The sequence below is a fragment of the Acanthaster planci genome, linkage group LG14, assembly GCF_054643075.1.
Source record: "Acanthaster planci isolate LZ-2023a linkage group LG14, COTS_SCS, whole genome shotgun sequence".
Lineage (NCBI taxonomy): Eukaryota > Metazoa > Echinodermata > Asteroidea > Valvatida > Acanthasteridae > Acanthaster > Acanthaster planci.
In genome coordinates, this window is record NC_141790.1 from 11871811 (window position 1) to 11888501 (window position 16691).

Below are 16691 nucleotides of genomic sequence, written 5' to 3' on the forward strand. Positions count from 1 at the left end.
GGTGTAACCGGGGACGAGCAGGCACGAGCGTTATGCCTTCCTGCAAGAGCTTATCCCGTCTGCATGGAGGCTACGGTTGGCATTGGATGGGCATTAAATCAGTGGCGTAGCCACAGGGGACCTGGTGCCCCCACAGTTCCCGCCCCCCCCAAAAAAAAGATGAATGGATATTGAACAAGGCTAACAGAAACTCCTCCCCCCCCCAAAAAAAAACACTGAAGGCTGGTGCCCCCATTAGATGTTTGTGCCCCCCCCATTAGTAAAAGCCTAGCTACGACAGTGCATTAAGTGGATGCGTAAAAGCGTGTTCCAGGTATAACCATGCAACACAAGCGTCCGTAATTAGATGGGTTTTCTGACCGATTGTTTTTCTTTCTAAAACAGGCTCCAAGAAGCAAGGAGCATTCAGAATAAAGGGATAAATTATTGGAAATCAAGTGAGAATAATTGCTAGATAGAACCTTGCTTAATCAAAAATAAGTGAAAACGTGTGTATGGTGGATTATACTTCACTGAATGCATATGCACTTTTTATAATAAAGTACTTAATACTAAAATATCCATAATTCTACAGTACACTTACATGATGAACGTTTTGAACCTGGAGCCATGTTTGATTGCACAAATGTGCGATTCCCTTGTAGGGATAATGTTTATGTCAACACATTTCCGTCGACAACAAAGTAGGCCTAACACAATTGAATACATTCTTGGCACAACAAAAAGACTACATAAAATTGCTACAACATTTTTAAAAACCTGTCCGTACAGTCAACGAGTCGCTTATTTCTCGGGACTAGGTTGTTATCTGAAACGGTTATTTATTTTCTACTCAGTTTGTTTCTAAACGATGACGTATGTGCTAATAGCTAGTCTCTACCCAAGTACGTGACACCATTGGACAGGTGCTTTAAATTAATTTCCTTCCGCATTCCGCAATTAAGTTTGTGCACCTCAAGCACCACTGCGAGTCCAGGGTAGATAAATAAAGCAGCAGTAAGGTGAAAACCAACCAACTAATTGGCGCTATATATAGTGCTCTAATGTAATTAATTCAAGTTAGAGGACAACAAAGGTGCGATCTTACGTGTGATTGCTTTGTCCGAGACTCAAGTTTTATATGAGTGCAAAAAAAATTAAATTTAGAATTTCTATCTACGTTTTTATGTACCGATCGCTGGTCTTGATGACAAGAAATTACTTTTCCAATAATTGGATTATCCTTGTACCCTTGACAGTTCTATCCTTAACAACGGGTATACAGTCACCACGTTTTTACAGTAGTGCAAGTAAGAGTGACAGACAAGTAATTAAAGAAGTTTAGTTTTTGAAGAGACCTGAGCTAACAAGTTTGTTCTTAAAAGATGCATTAGCTTGAAGTACTGATGCATCCATGAACACATGGGCTAGGCCTACATACCGTAGGTATGCTACTTGTCATACCACGGCCTTGAAAACTGTATTGAAAATATATAGCGCTTTTAAACTAAGATCAAAGCGCTCTCCATTTGTTACACTGGTTCAAGTTCGGAACGATACCATTCAACAAAACACATACTACAACCTCCTCCCATGTTTATGCTTATCACATCGTGATATCGTAGACTACACCCGACCCAAAGACCAACCAGAATACAAAGCTACATGTAGACGAGTAAACAGTCCTCGTCACTAGTCCATTCAAGCAACAATAATGGCCCTACAAATAGCAGATCAGGCATTGGTATGAAACCGAGGAGTATAGGGTCACGTAAGATCCAAAGAGATCGATCAGGGCTTGGTTGAAGATGTCCAGCCATGGCAAGTCTAGAGGTATATGTAGTTGTCTTGGCGAGTGAAAGATCAGCTCAAAGGCAGGTAATTTCAGTTGGTCACTTTTTATCTCAGCTGGCCTATAGTTTAATTTTCGAACTCTTTATGTAAGTGCTCTGTGACAATCAAAAATTCTCCGACAACGTTTTCTTAAGATCGGTAAATTAACACAGTGCTCTAACGAAAGCGTCCATGAAGGATTGTTTTTTAAGTTTTTTCTCTGTAAATTTGTAAATTTTGGGAAAGATTCTACAGTACAGGTTATTCAATATCAACATGAAATGAAGTGAAATGCGTAGGCCCAACACCTGAAGCTATGTTACAGCTACTGGTGCTTTTAGGAGACTAGGGCCTTCGTGAATCTGGTGCCTTTGTACCAGCCCAACAGCTATAATGGTGGCATTAGTGTGCTCATCATTAATTGTTTATCAGGCCAGCTTTTGTCAGCCATTTTATGCCAGGACCAAAGTAACTCACTATTGGGCGCTGGTGAGAAAGACATGCACCAGAGTTTACACTGTAAATGGATTGTGCCTGGAAGCTTCTCGTGAACCCAATTCACATTTCTGTCAAAGGAAATTTTGTGTGTTTCATTTTGGCTGCAAACTAAATAAAGTAGAATTAATGTCTTGGTATTATGATTATTTCTCTCGTACTTGCCTAAACCGTTAAGCTACACTGATATATTAACATCTAGGAGGTTGGTTTTGCAGTGTTCCAATATGAATACCCACCTATCCTTGTAATGTGACCTTTATCAAGCAATTTTCCTATTGTGGCTGGTACTAACAGTAGAAGTTAGGGAGTCCACACCTCGTTTTATACCCAAAGAACATGAGTGCCTCCACCGGGAACTGTTGTACTTGATGGCTTATATGAACGGGTTGAGGCAGCAGTTCAGGGAGACCATCCCTATCATTAGGTAGAATATTACAGGTGATGTGAAGTCCACCTCTACGCAAAGGCTGAAGAGGAAAACGTTAACCTCGCTGGGTGTCCAGCAAATGGCATAGATCACAGAGACGATCAGAAGGGTCTTCAAGATGTTACTCCAAGCTCTCTTCAGAAACTCTCCCCGGCCATCGGGAGGTTTGCCGGTAAACGGACCTGTATTCGCTGGTCCGGGAACGACACGCTCAGTTACCCTCTTCAAAACAGCTATGATGTGGATGTAGACGACCAGCATGACGATGAAGAGTATAAAGAACTTCCCTACAAAAACAAACACTCCAAGAGCCATTGGGTGGGCTACCGGGTTAAGAACGCATTCCCCGGCCTTATCGTAACGGAGATATAAATATGACGGCTATGGTTTTCTTACGAGATGTCAGAGCTTGGTACTAGAAGGGAATACTATGACCAGGTACCTCTCCAGAGTTAGAATGACCAGGTTGAACGTGGAGGCGTTAAACAGACCCATTGAAGCCAGTCACCCACCTAAAGTGAGCTGAGAAGAAACACCGTAGGCCCGCCAGGTATCAGGTCTGGGATGGGAATGACGCTTAGGAGCAAGGTCATTAAAGACCCGAAGAGATCGATCAGGGCTTGGTTGAAGATAAAGGCGTTGGTCAGGGTGTGCATGAAGCGAACTTTAGCGATTGCCACGCACACCAGAGCTTCACCACATATCCCGACTATTCCTACAAGACTGAAATGCCTGTGATGCTTGTTCAGCCATTGTGAGTTTGTAAGTAGCTCAGCAACATCAACAGTCGTTGAAGAGATTGAAGTAACCGATGGAACGCCGTGAAAAATAGTCTTATCTAGTCCCCGAATTAAATGAGTATTTCAATGTGCTTAAAATTACTGAAAAAGTCAATGTCAAATATGAACAGAAGTGACGTTACTGATTGACTGAACACATGCGCTTTCTGTATTTGTGTTGACGCACAAGTCTGCTCTAAGTAGGCCCTATACTTCTCTATATATTTTCGAGATATCTTCTGACAAATACAGTATCTGACCAATTGATTTAAATTAAACGAGTCCTGATCAGTGAATTCTACTTCAGTGAAATTCACTGCAATCAAATCTGTCGCTAAAATTGTCTGGGATTGAGACACAAAATTTATGGCCCGCCTTGGTGCAAGGGCCATTGAAAATGTACAGGGTTGCGATTTTGATGATTTTCTCTCCCGTTTTCAGGCTTTGTTCAGTTTTTTCTTCAGAAAATCCCATTAAATCGTTTTTGATATTAGTTTCTAATCTAAGCGGGATTTTAAGTGGTCTGTATAAAGACTTTACAACCGTCATTTTTCCTGTGCGCGCGAGATTGAGCGGGAAAAATTAGGATGTTTTACTGACAACATCTCGAATAGGACATTACAATGTGAACACGAATTCACACGATCCTACCAGAAATTTGACTTCATTCAAGCCCTTTCTCTATCGTAGCCACTAGTTACTGTCGCAGATGGAGCTCTTTCATTTCTCTTGAAGAGAACCTTAAGTGCCTTTTGGAACTGCTTATACTTGATGGCATATATAAACGGATTCACACAACAATTCAGGGCGACCATCCCGATGGACATGTAAAAAATGGGCGATGTGAAGTCCACTTCTACGCCAAGGTTGAAGAGAAAGAAGATGATCGAGTTGGGTGTCCAGCAAATGATGAAGGCTGAGGAGACTATCAGGAGGGTCTTGAAGGTGTTACGGCGAGCTCGCATCAACGACTCCCCTTGGCCCTCGGTACCTGTGCCGGTAGACGGAACTGTAGCTGCCGGTCCGGGTTGAATTCTGCTAGCTCCCTTCTTCAGAACAACGGTGATATGGACGTAGACGACCAACATGACAATGACGGGGAGCAGGTATCCCGTTAAGAAAACAATGCTGCCTGGAATTTGTGGGTAAGCCACTGATCTCAACATGCATTGCCCAGCTTCATAGTAGCGGAGATATATACCATAACCAGACAACAAAAAAGCCGAGATCCAGGTACCAAGAATGGCTGCTGTAGCCACCTTTTGCGTAGCTAGTACTTGATACCTGAAGGGAAACACTATGGCCAAGTACCTCTCTAGAGTAAGCATGACCAGGTTGAATGTGGAGGCGTTGAACGGTGCCCACTGGAGGTAATCATTCACCCAGATTGAGCAGAGTAGCACGCCAGTGACCCCGCCAGGTATCGGGTCTGGGATGGGAACGACGCTTAGGAGCAAGGTCATCAACGACCCGAAGAGATCGATCAGGGCTTGGTTGAAGATAAAGGCGTTAGTCAGGGTGTGCATGAAGCGAACTTTAGCGATTGCCACGCACACCAAACCATTACCACAGATCCCGACTATTCCCACCACAGCCTGAAATGCCTGAGTTGCTTCTTCAGCCATTGCGACGATGAATACAGCCAGTCGTATACATATCGTTCAGATGACGGCACTTTTATACTTCTTCAGACGGAGCTGAACCTCAAGTTTTAATTCAGAATAGGGTGAAATTAGTGAAGGGAAAATTTATATCTGGCTGAATTTCCTTTTTTGAATATATCATAGTACACACTCATTCCTGTGGTGCTCGAAGATTTCTTTACAAAGTCTTGTCAAAACAATATTTATTTGCGAAATTGCCTCGAGTCAAAAGGACAGAGTGAATAAAAAACCTACAGCACTTCGTATTCGGAGGCTGTTGTAGTTTCTATAAAAAGTACGCATTATGGAATTTTGGCAGATAGGCATCCGATATTCAGTGAAATCAGTGTCCTCTAAATTGATTTGGTCGGATTTTCTCCTCGAATTCCATGCCTTGGCGCTTTGATGTAACATCAAAGCGGAACGATGGTGTAAATTGTCAACGTCAAGTTCAGAGAGCCGAGCAATAACAAGACAAATTACATCCTCACGGAATTCAATGGCAGCCACGAGGTTTTCTATGGTGAAAGAAATACCCTCAGTAGCATTACTATACATGTACTCTAGCTAATGCCATGGCCAGTTATACTCCAAACTGACCCTATAATGGGAGACTTTGAGGTGCTGATGACAGGAGACATACCGGTCTTCTTTATAGACTCGTTCACTAATAAATTCTAATTTATCGTAAGTATGTGCATAATTGACATGTGAAGGCAGACAGCGGCCCATGGAAAATATGCTTATTCGCTTGTCGCTCAGCGCCCGACTAGGGCCCTGGGAAGGGCTGATGATGGCTTGGGATTGTGATTGGCTACATTGTGTACGACATGCAACAGCGAGGTTATCACTTGCTGTTGGCAAAGCGTTATTTGATTTTTTTTGGTTCGCTAATGGCAATGGTTTGGCACGGGCAAAGTGTCGGTATATGAGAAAAACATGGTTATCTTGATCAATTTTAATGAACGAATAAAGTGAATGGAGAATTTTTTCAGCAATGAAGACAAAGAAGACAAAGAAGAAATATGGAATTGATAACCGCCACTTGTACGTCGCTCTTGTACTTGATGGCGTAGATGAAGGGTTTGACGCATCTGTTGGATGCAACCATAGCAACTGACACGATGTAGACGACGGAAGTAAAATCCACGTCTACACCGAGGTTGAAGAGAAAGAAGATGACCTTGTTGGGCGTCCAGCAGACGGTGAATACCACGGAGACCAGCAGGAGGGTCTTGAAGGTGTTACGGCGAGCTTGCATCAGCGACTCCCCTGGCCTTCGGGAGCTATGCCCGTCGACAGACCTGCAGCTGCAGCTGATCGGGGCTTAATTCTACCAGCTCCCTTCTTCAGAACCATTGTGATGTGAATGTAAACGATGAGCATGACGTCGACAGGTAGAAAGTATGTGACTACAAACACAGCTACTCCAAGAGCCTCTGGATTGGCCACCAGCATCCGCTTGCATTTTCCAGCTTCGTAGTAGCGAATAACAATGCCGTAACCGATGAACAGGCATGCTAAAGCTCAAATAGACAGCATTGCAATAACGGCATTCTTGCAAGTACCGAGCACTTGGTACATGAAAGGGAAAACAATCGCCAGATACCTCTCCAACATCAGTGCTACCAAGTTAAAAGTGGATGGAGCGAACATTACCCACGTGAAGTATCTTGAAATCCAGAGCCTGTAGAGCAGCGCCCTGTTGATACCCGGAGGTAGCGGGTTGGGGATCCCCACAAGACTTCCAAACAGTACCAGCAACGAGCCTAGGAGATCGATCAGGGCTTGGTTGAAGATAAAGGCGTTGATCAGGGTGTGCACGAAGCGAACTTCAAATTGGCGATTGCCACGCACACCAAAGCATTATCACAGATCCCAGAAATGCCCACGATATTTTGAAAACTTGTGAGTGCATGCATGGTTTTCATCGGCCATGTCGTATACAAGCTTGCTACACATGTCAGTTCAGACTTACCACCACATAACCCCTTGCTTGCAGAGTGGCAAATGGTCGGCTCTACTTTCGGCAAAATTCAATGAAGGTCATACTGCTCTTTTTAAGCCATAGTTTGACTGTGATATGAACAGACATGCTGATTTCCTCGGTGTCAGCAATGTTGTATTGTGAGCGCTGAATCGTCTCCTGTCGAGATTGTAGCTGTGACCAAATTTGACACTGATAGGGCCTACACGGCACTGTTTGTTTAGATGGAATGCCTCTTCGATCAGCGGGCCCAAGTACGCCTCCATTAGGCAAACGAACAATCACTAATATACTCGATTTCTTCACCGTGACTGCGGCGTATTGTAGCAAGCAAACTCAGCATTTAGCAGGGGGCCAAGATTTTTCATTTTGCAGATATAATACATCCGACTTTCCAAATTGTACGTATCTTTTTGTAGTTTCGATGTCAAACTCAACCTCAAATCATAGTAATTTCTATACGTGTCAGAAATGAATTCATGCAATGACGTAAACATGAGCTGGATGGGGAATTGTTGGGGGAATGACTTGCCCGGCTATGGAAAATTGTAAAGCGGGGGGGGGGCGACTCCCCGATTTTCATTTCAAGCAGAACTTCAAGATCAGAATGGCTTTTTATTTATTTTCCCTCTTTGAGTGTTGTTCGGAAGTCCGAAAAGTTCATTTTATTTTTTTTCTTACCACGAAAAAGTGGATTGGGGGTGATTCAATGGGGGTGAGGGGTTATATACCCTTGCCCCGGGATTTAATCTCATGAAATCAAACTTTGATGCCTTCAATTTTCTTGTGATGTGGAAGTCTACCCTTATTGTACTTTTTCCTGACCGATGGAAGACCCGATGTGTGTCGACAATCACCAGGGCTCATTTAACGTGAAGGCTAACTCCATTAAGCTGGAAACTCTACTCCTAGATGCACGTTATGTGCTGTCCCTGAAACAGGTCGACACAGATTGAATTTGTCTCTTTATTTACGGCATATTGAGAACCGTCTATTTTCCACCAGTCTATTCATTTTATGGTAAATGCAGATGTATTAATATTTGTTCTATCCTAATGATATTATGTGGTTTTAAATTTTGTATTCTCTGAGACAAAAATTGAACATAAAAAGGACATGCATGGAAATATATTACGGCAGCTGAAAACGAAAACATATCTTGGCTTGTTTTGGAGAGCTCAAGGGCATATTCCTATCCAAGCATTCGAAGACCATGAAGTAATATCAGAAGATTAAATGCTAATTGATTCAACTCTCAATCCATAATCCCTCCCATATTTTAATCGTGAATTTTATTGTAATCATACTTAATCTAATCGTGTAGTTATAAGTAATCATCAAATCATGTGCACAGGCATTTTGTACAGATAGGAAGTCAGTGCAATTTCTTGCATCCTATGGTCAACGTATTCAGAGAAAAAACGGAATGCTTTGCTTGATTCGACGATGTTTACCTCGAATTTGTGAGATTTGTGGAGAACCTTACAGATGTTTTTTTTTCAAAGCTCGGAAGTGGATTGTGAATAGATCTAATCTCGGATTAAGGTTGGATCTTTGTTGGCAGGTTGTTCGTTGCACACCACAAGGGCAGGGCGTCACTGCTTGTGTACAAGAATTGCGTTCACCTGTACAGGGGACAGTGTGAGTAAATTTATCATGATGAATTTACCTTCGCAATCTGCAATGGAGGTGTGCACCATTAACTCCATGTGAGGCACCTCAAATTTCATCGGGAAACTAACACGCATCCAGAATTTCTAAGACAACCTTTTTTTACTCAGACACTTTGTGTCTATTCCTAACACGTCATAATTTATCTTATATAATCCTGACTCAGATTGTTTAGATAAATATCCTGTACACTAAACAACCCAAAGGGGGCGCTTGAGAGAGAGTAACACCACTTTCAGATTTTAGAACCGAAATGGCTGTTCATCATGTGCAGTACATCATGCAGCTATTATGTACCAATGGTACATGCGCACTGACGCCATAGATCTCCATTTTGAAACGCTCTGAGTTGAGGACCCCAAGGCTGCCAATTTTTCTATTCTTTCTGAAAACGAAAAGACAATGAGACACCTACATCTTAAACTATTAGCTCCGATATGGATTTATAACCATCCATCAAGGCCCACTATGGTGCAGCCAAGGAGGTCAGAGTATCATAAGCTAGTTGGAGAGGGATATCTGTCCATTTCCCCCACCCCAACGACAAAACACAGATGCACCACTAAGTCAAATTTTTTCAAGTACTTTAAAAAAGTGAGTTCATCAGTGCGATCAGATTATACATACTGTGCTGATTGGTGATACAGATATTTAATAGTTAGCAACTGTGGTCGTTAACTCCTTTGAAACTATATACTCACAATACTTTCAGTCCAAATCTAACTCTTCGGCTGTGGCTCGGCCTACGCGTTAATATTATTATGGAGAGCTCTCAGCAGTATTCGTGGTTCAATCGTGGGCAGTAGCGACGGTCGCCAGTGTCGATTCGTCTTCAATCCCGCCTTGTCTGCCAAAGAGAGTTTTCAGAGCTTTTCGGAACTGTTTGTACTTGATGGCGTAAATGAAGGGGTTCAAGCAACTATTAGTAGAAACCATAGCAACAGTAACAAAGAAGATGGTAGAAGTCAGGTTAACGTTGACACCCAGGTTAAAGAGTAGGAAAAAGACCTCGTTGGGCGTCCAGCAAATGGTAAACGCCACAAAGACCAGCAGGAGAGTCTTGAAGGTGTTACGGCGAGCTCTCATCAGCGACTCCCCCTGGCCTTCGGGAGCTGTGCCGGTAGACGGAACAGCAGCCGCTGGTCCGGGCTGAATTCTTCCGGCTCCTCTCTTCAGAACGACGGTGATGTGGGCATAGACGACCAGCATAACAATGACGGGTAAAAGAAATGTCACCGCGAAAACGGCGACACCCAGAACTTCCGGATGAGCCACGAGTTTCTGCTTACATTGGCCGCCTTTATAGTAGCGAATGAACACGCCATAGCTAGTGAACAAGAAAGCCGACACCCAGACTATGACTATTATGATTAGAGCGTTTTTGCGAGTACCTAGCACTTGGTACCTGAACGGAAATACTATGGCCAGGTACCTTTCCAAAGTCAGTGCCACCAGGTTAAAGGTGGACGACACAAACAGCGCCCAGTTGAAGTATCCAGAGAGCCAAAGTCTGCAGAGCAGCACACCATTACTATTTGAAGGTAGTGGGTCTGGAATCGGCACCAGGTTGTTAAGCAAAATCATGAAGGACCCAAAGAGATCGATTAGGGCTTGGTTGAAGATAAAGGCGTTGGTCAGGGTGTGCATAAAGCGGATTTTAGCGATCACCACGCAGACCAAAGCATTACCACAGATCCCAGTAATGCCTACAATGCTCTGAAAAATCGTGAGTGGTAGGTCGTTCTCAGCCATGTCTGAAGTTCTGCAGAACTGCCAAGTTACTAAAACGAAAAACGCAGCAAATACTTTGCAGTCACTCAGTAACGAATGCAGTTCTTAATTAAAAGAGAGCAAGATCTTTCATTTCCCCGTTTGAAACGCTTTTTTTCAACGCTGTTTGTTACCATAATGGTGTCTGTGCTGCGGCATAGGCATACGTAAAAGAGTTTAGTCAATTGGTTTTCAGTTTTGCACGGTAAAATCATGTAGGTAACCATGACAACGTACCGTTGAAACCGCCCAGTTGTCGATTCTATGCAGCGCTAATGTAGAACATCTAATTATCTTGCTTGACTTATTTCATTTATTTGCTTGTCAAAATGCCAAATTTGCTTAGTGGCGTACCTTAAATGCATCGACAGAGCGCTCACGGAAAACGCGCTTAAACGGTGTCGCCCGCGCACACTGTAAAGAGAAGTTTATGACTGTTTCACCTCTAAGAAAATTGAATTTGAAATCATCCCCTCGCCTTGAATTTACTATCGTGGTCAACAAGCCAATTTTTTCTCCTTCCTCTAATTGCTGCAATAACCTCCACTACAGGATATTTTAAGTTGCAGGTGCATGGTGGCTAGCTAGTCTCGTTGCGATAATGCTAGTTACCTGCCGTACATTTTGCCTCTCAGATGGAATTATGCATGGCCTTCATTAATGGAAATGTATTTTTGAGCAAGGGCGGCACAAAAAGCACGGCAAGAACAAATCATTGGCAGTGAATCATCTATCGATTGATCATTAATATTAACATTTAATAGATAACAGACTGTTTAGAAAACAATGAGATCTCACGTGAAGTTTATTTATAATTTTAAAAATGAATATACTTCAAATCTGCAGACGACAAAATCACTACTTGTTCTAAGTCTGCAATTTTAAGTTAATTTCATTATGGAATGTCATCCTTGGCACGCAGAAACGTATGACCATCATGTCATCAAGCACATATCAATGGAAAGGTTTTCATGGAGTCATCAGTAAAACCAGAAAACAATTAACCAATAATTAGGACCAGGTTGATCTTTAGATTACAGTATTAGACACAAACAAACATGGATATCCTGCCCTGCTGCACGTTAAGATATGCTGAGTTTTCACTCAATAAAAAACACACCATAGGTGTACATTTATATTTTCATGGGTACACAATTTGTTTATTCCGATCAGAAGTAGGGGTTGACTGAGACAAATACGGCTGTCTGAAGTTTGTCTGAATTTCATGTTTCAGAGGCACTTTTCTCAAGTTTGGCTGGTACCCTGTCTGTTCTTGCACAGGTAGTCATACGCGCCTTGTCTTACCTACTGTCTTCAAAAGACTTGAACAAAATATACATGCAGGACCTTCACTCCTGTTTTGATTGACTATGGAGATAAGATAAACTAATTTTCCATTTTTATTAGCTTCGACAGTGAAAATTATCGGACGCATTAAACCTGTCAGAATGGCAAACGTTCTGCAAAATAAACCACATCGCCTGACCGTAATGCTAACCTTTAACAAAAGGCAGCAAGAGAACTCAACGCAGTGAGTAGAAGTGAAGTTTGTACCTTGCAATCCCGTTGCCACTTAGTATAGTTTAATTTTCTTGGTCGGTTTTATTAGAATTGTTCGTTGTTATTAGAAGTGTTAACAGCCAAATCATTACATTGCAATGATGTCTGTGTTCAGCATAACCATCTCCACTTTACCCTCACTGTCAGTTGTGTCGTTCATCAATGTTCGTATCGCTGTGGTTTAACGCAGGAGGAAAAATGCCTGACATCAGGCCGTGTATAAGCGGCCCATGACGGGGCAGTCGCTCCCCCCGAGAGCCGGGGGAAGGTCAGGGAGAGAGCGCACTGTGTCCACTACCACCCTAATGATCGTTCGATTGATGCAAGGAGTCCCAGTTATAAATACGGAATGTTTGTTTTGTCCTAACCGCTGGTATAAAGAAGAATCTCGAGGCTAACTTGAGTTGGAGTTCTGAGGATATTGAAGGGAAATGCCGCTACATTGTATTCTTGACGTCACCATGGACTTCTCATTTATCATTCCAAATTCTCTTATCATGGTACACACGGAATCTGCAACATGAATTCCCGCCCTTTTTACCTTTCGATGGTCTTTGATGCAGGCACCAAACCTTTTAGTTACCCGTGTTCGCTGGTGTCAAAATGCCATTGATGAGTGCCGAGCAATCACATTTCGCTAGAGTTTCCTGTGAAATGTCTATGTGTGCATGACATGTACGAGGGATCTACAAAGCTGAAATCTTCTAGTTTTGCAGTTAAAAAAACCTTCATATCGTAGATAAATGAAGACACTAGAATTTTGTTGATATTATTTTCTTTGTTGATACTATTTGCCTAACAAAATTGCCTTCGTCTACACTTTAAATAGCGACCTCGTTCTGACGAAGTGCGTATAAAGTAAAAATTTCTAAGTGTTGCCTCAGCGTTATCCAAATGTGTTGTGTAGAAATACAGGTAGATCTCTGCCCATTGAAAATACACGGGGACACGCTGACACGAGACGTACTCGTAGCTTTCTTTTTCAATTCATTCACGTGTGTGACAAACCATCCCCTGATTTGGTACTGGTTGTACATGCGCAGAGGCCATCTTTCTAACTCCTTTTTTTGTAATTTAACTGAAGTCTAATCGGATTGGGTGAATGGTTAGATTCATTCACATCCACACTGTCACTGCCTGACACTTGTGGCATAGTAGACAAGAGGAATTGATTGGTCTTCATACCCGCCAATAAAATCACTTGAATTTAGAAAGACCTTACAGTGCTAGCTGGTTTGAACGATTCATTTAGAACTGTCGGCCGTCAAAAGATCCACTTTGATTCGTGAATCGTTGGTCATGCGCAGAAATGTCTTTTGATGCTTACGCTACAAGTCCTTGTGTTAGTTTGGTTCAACCTGCAAAGTATTTATAACGAATTCGCCCCCGGGTGACAACAACCCGAGAAGGTCTATGGCTAGAGGGGGGTATTAGTTGGGCCGAAGGGACAGCACCGAGAGAGATACACCTGGAACGGGGGGAGAAAGAGAGCTTGTCTGTCTGAATAGCCCCGAGTCCGAGGAGCCTGACGTAGTAGCCCGAGCAGGGCAGTGACTCGTGAGCGGGGAAATCGGCGCTGCAGACGGCCGCAGCCAACCGGCAAGGCGCCGGTGTATAGGCCCCCTACTCGTCCCGCTCGTGGACGGCTCTGCATTCAGCTGGCGTGAAGTGACGGGTGAAACTTCTGGCAGAAGTGTTTTTCTGCTGAAATCCTAGCCGGTTGATCCATTTGCCCCCGCTGCCAGAGTGATCGAGAGTCTTGGCGAACGCAAGACAGGCCGGTCGATATTCGACGGGGACAGAGCGAGAGAGAAATCGTTTGACACGAGGCAAAGTTCTCTTACTCAAATCAAGTTCTCTGGCGGGCGTAGAGTTTCTATGCCCTTTCGTTGCCTACGTGCGGGCGTGGTCCTTTCTTTTTATGCATTGCTTTAATGATTCAATCTTGGTTCTCGATCACTCTGCATGACAAGACTAAAAGTTTCAGAATTTATTAAAACATGAGGGGCATTCTGAATACGAGTGATTCACAATAGTGCGCCACCACGAGTCTCCAACGCATTGGCCAATCACAATGCGCGAAATCTGTCCATTAATGCGCATTCGGAAAGGGTCGACAAATTTCGCGTGTTGTGATTGGCCAACGAAATGCAGACTCTTGGGGGTGCTCTATTGTGAATTGCCCGTATTTTTTCGCTACATCAAGACATAAAATTTAAAAAGATGAAGGGATCTTGCATAAAAACAAACGATATAAACTTTACATTAGAGAGAATCAACTCACGGCGTTTGATGCGCTATACTCCAAACTTGAAACTCGTACTTCAAATAAAGATTGTGGGGAAAACCCCCATGTGATAGTCATTAGTGTTGTAGTCGAGTCAACAACAAGTCCCTGCAAATTCATTAAGAATTACCCATATCATGCTACTCCAGTTAAACAAAAAAAAAGCTTTCTCTGTTATTTTTACCATGTCAGTACTTCTAACGATCTTGCTGCTGGACTCGTGAGTGGTTTGAGATGGCCTGTGACAGGTTTTGGGATGGACATAAACGTGTGATCGCTGCTGTTCTTGAGTCTCCTCAGTGACACGGTGAAAGTCTGCTCGAATCAACAAAAAGACTACATACACTAACCACTAATCCACTAACAAAATTTCTAATCCACATCATAAATGACTAAGTTAAGCTCGTGGAAGGAGGTAATTTTCCAGGGAAAGATTTTGACAAGTGTCGATCATGGTGGTAACAATTCTTTTCTCTTTTAGAGGCCACTGATTTTTTTTTATGTTCGTGAGTTTGCCCCTGCAATAAAAGTGACGGGAAGAGATAAGATTTTTCTTTTCAGGGAGTAACAGTACACGATTCATTGAGAAAATACCCCATAAGAGCTGTAAAGACCTCGACTTGTGTCTAGGAATTAATGTATATCACATTCATGCATGTCACATTTTATGAAAATTGTAAACCCCGAGTTCAACAAGCAATAAACGAGACAGTGAAAAATGTTCACTACCCCATTTAATAAGGGTGGGTATATTGTTAAGCAACATGCAGCCGGTACAGGCTCTTGCAACAGGAAAACAAAAAGACAAATGAAGAAAACGAGAATTTTGGAGTGGTGTAAGTCTAGCCATGATGTTTTGAATGTGGACAATTGAATTACACACAAGGTGTATCGCAGCAAAAACGAAACGGCTAAAATATCGGTTCTGCTTGATGCACTAATAAAGAAATTATAGCTGCTTTGCTATCCGCAGGACTATGACAAACCAAATACCTTAGGCACTGCAATAACAGACTAACAAATCTAGTCAACTGATATTCTGTTTCTATTGTAATTCTCTCACCACTGAGACCACTAAAATTGCACATGAGAAACAGTACACCTAGTGGTGCTGTGGAGTGGGTAATTACCATGGATGGGTGGGGAAAGTGTTCAGTGATACCTTGGTTTTATCGCTGGCGAGCAGGTGCCGGGAAGTTCTGTCAGGCACTGGCCAGATCAATGACTAGAGAGCCGGCCGGGCCTGGGCTTCGCCTCCCGGGTAGTGGCACCCGCGGCTATGGGGCCCCGGCCATCACCCGAACCCGCTACAATCGTCCCATTCCCTTTCTTTCTCGGCTCGGCTGAAACATCAAAAAATTGATCAATCTCTCGGCGTTTAATTTTGGTGAAATCTTATCCGACTACAGTTATTACGTTTTCTCCCCTTTTCTTGTCTATTCCCCCCCTTTTTTTTTTTGCAAAATCCTTGGTGAGTTGCGGGCACCGAGGACAGTGGTGCAGTCGGCAGAGAAATTATTGTTGTTTCTGCAGACGCGTTGAGGATTAAAGCCGGTTGGTAAATGAGCCGACAGACTGGTCGGAATATTTGGCATAAGACATCTTGGCAAGGCCCTCAGGAAGGGAAGATAAAAATAACAGCTCTTAGACTTGAGGAAGATGTTACAGACACACTGTCTCCTGAGAAGAAGAATCTATCGATAAAACTCTTATTAAAAACTGTCTACCATTGAAGGGGTGCTTTCCCAGTCCTCTCACGCCTCACATTTCACGCTGCTGTTATACACCTGTTCATTTGAAGGAGAGACAACAGAGTTGTAGAAATTTTGATGAAGAAAATACGCGCAAACACTTGTAAAGGAAATTCATGAAACAATGACAACACAGAATCTCCTCCTAGGATAGCAGACACATGGATACGTCCTTCGACAAGGATACGAATTATTTCTGTATAAAAGGAGGCTACTTTGTATCATTAACTCTAAGGGATCAGACTTTTTTAATTTGTTGTATAACACGAATTGATCTGTCGTATTTTTGTATTTAAAATTGCCAAATTAGACACAAAGCATTTCCCAAAATGAAACAATATCCGAAAGCATTGGTCATTGAATGCGTGAATCACCAGGCCATATCCAACTCATTGTTTTCGTTATTAAGTGCTTTTGCCTAAGAGGCCGAGTGTCGATTTTTTTTATATCCTTCCTTCTCTCTTTTCCCGCAAAAAGTAAAAAGGGCGGGAAAAGAAACACCGCTT

At 42.7% G+C, this 16691-nt stretch overlaps 2 protein-coding genes across 2 annotated transcripts; both read right to left on the reverse strand.

The window, feature by feature from the left end:
• Positions 1 to 253: 253 nt before the first annotated feature.
• On the reverse strand, positions 254 to 5764 carry LOC110983585 (prolactin-releasing peptide receptor-like). Its single transcript, XM_087146101.1, has one exon. It carries the CDS (start codon positions 5139 to 5141, stop codon positions 4185 to 4187), a length of 957 nt encoding a protein of 318 aa, XP_087002227.1. The 5' UTR covers positions 5142 to 5764; the 3' UTR covers positions 254 to 4184.
• LOC110983584 (galanin receptor type 2-like) lies at positions 5765 to 10623 on the reverse strand. The gene is made up of 2 exons (XM_022242938.2): positions 9609 to 10623; positions 5765 to 6485 (listed from the first exon to the last, which is right to left on the reverse strand). Exons 1-2 carry the CDS (start codon positions 10567 to 10569, stop codon positions 6151 to 6153), a joined length of 1296 nt encoding a protein of 431 aa, XP_022098630.2. The 5' UTR covers positions 10570 to 10623; the 3' UTR covers positions 5765 to 6150.
• Positions 10624 to 16691: the final 6068 nt, after the last annotated feature.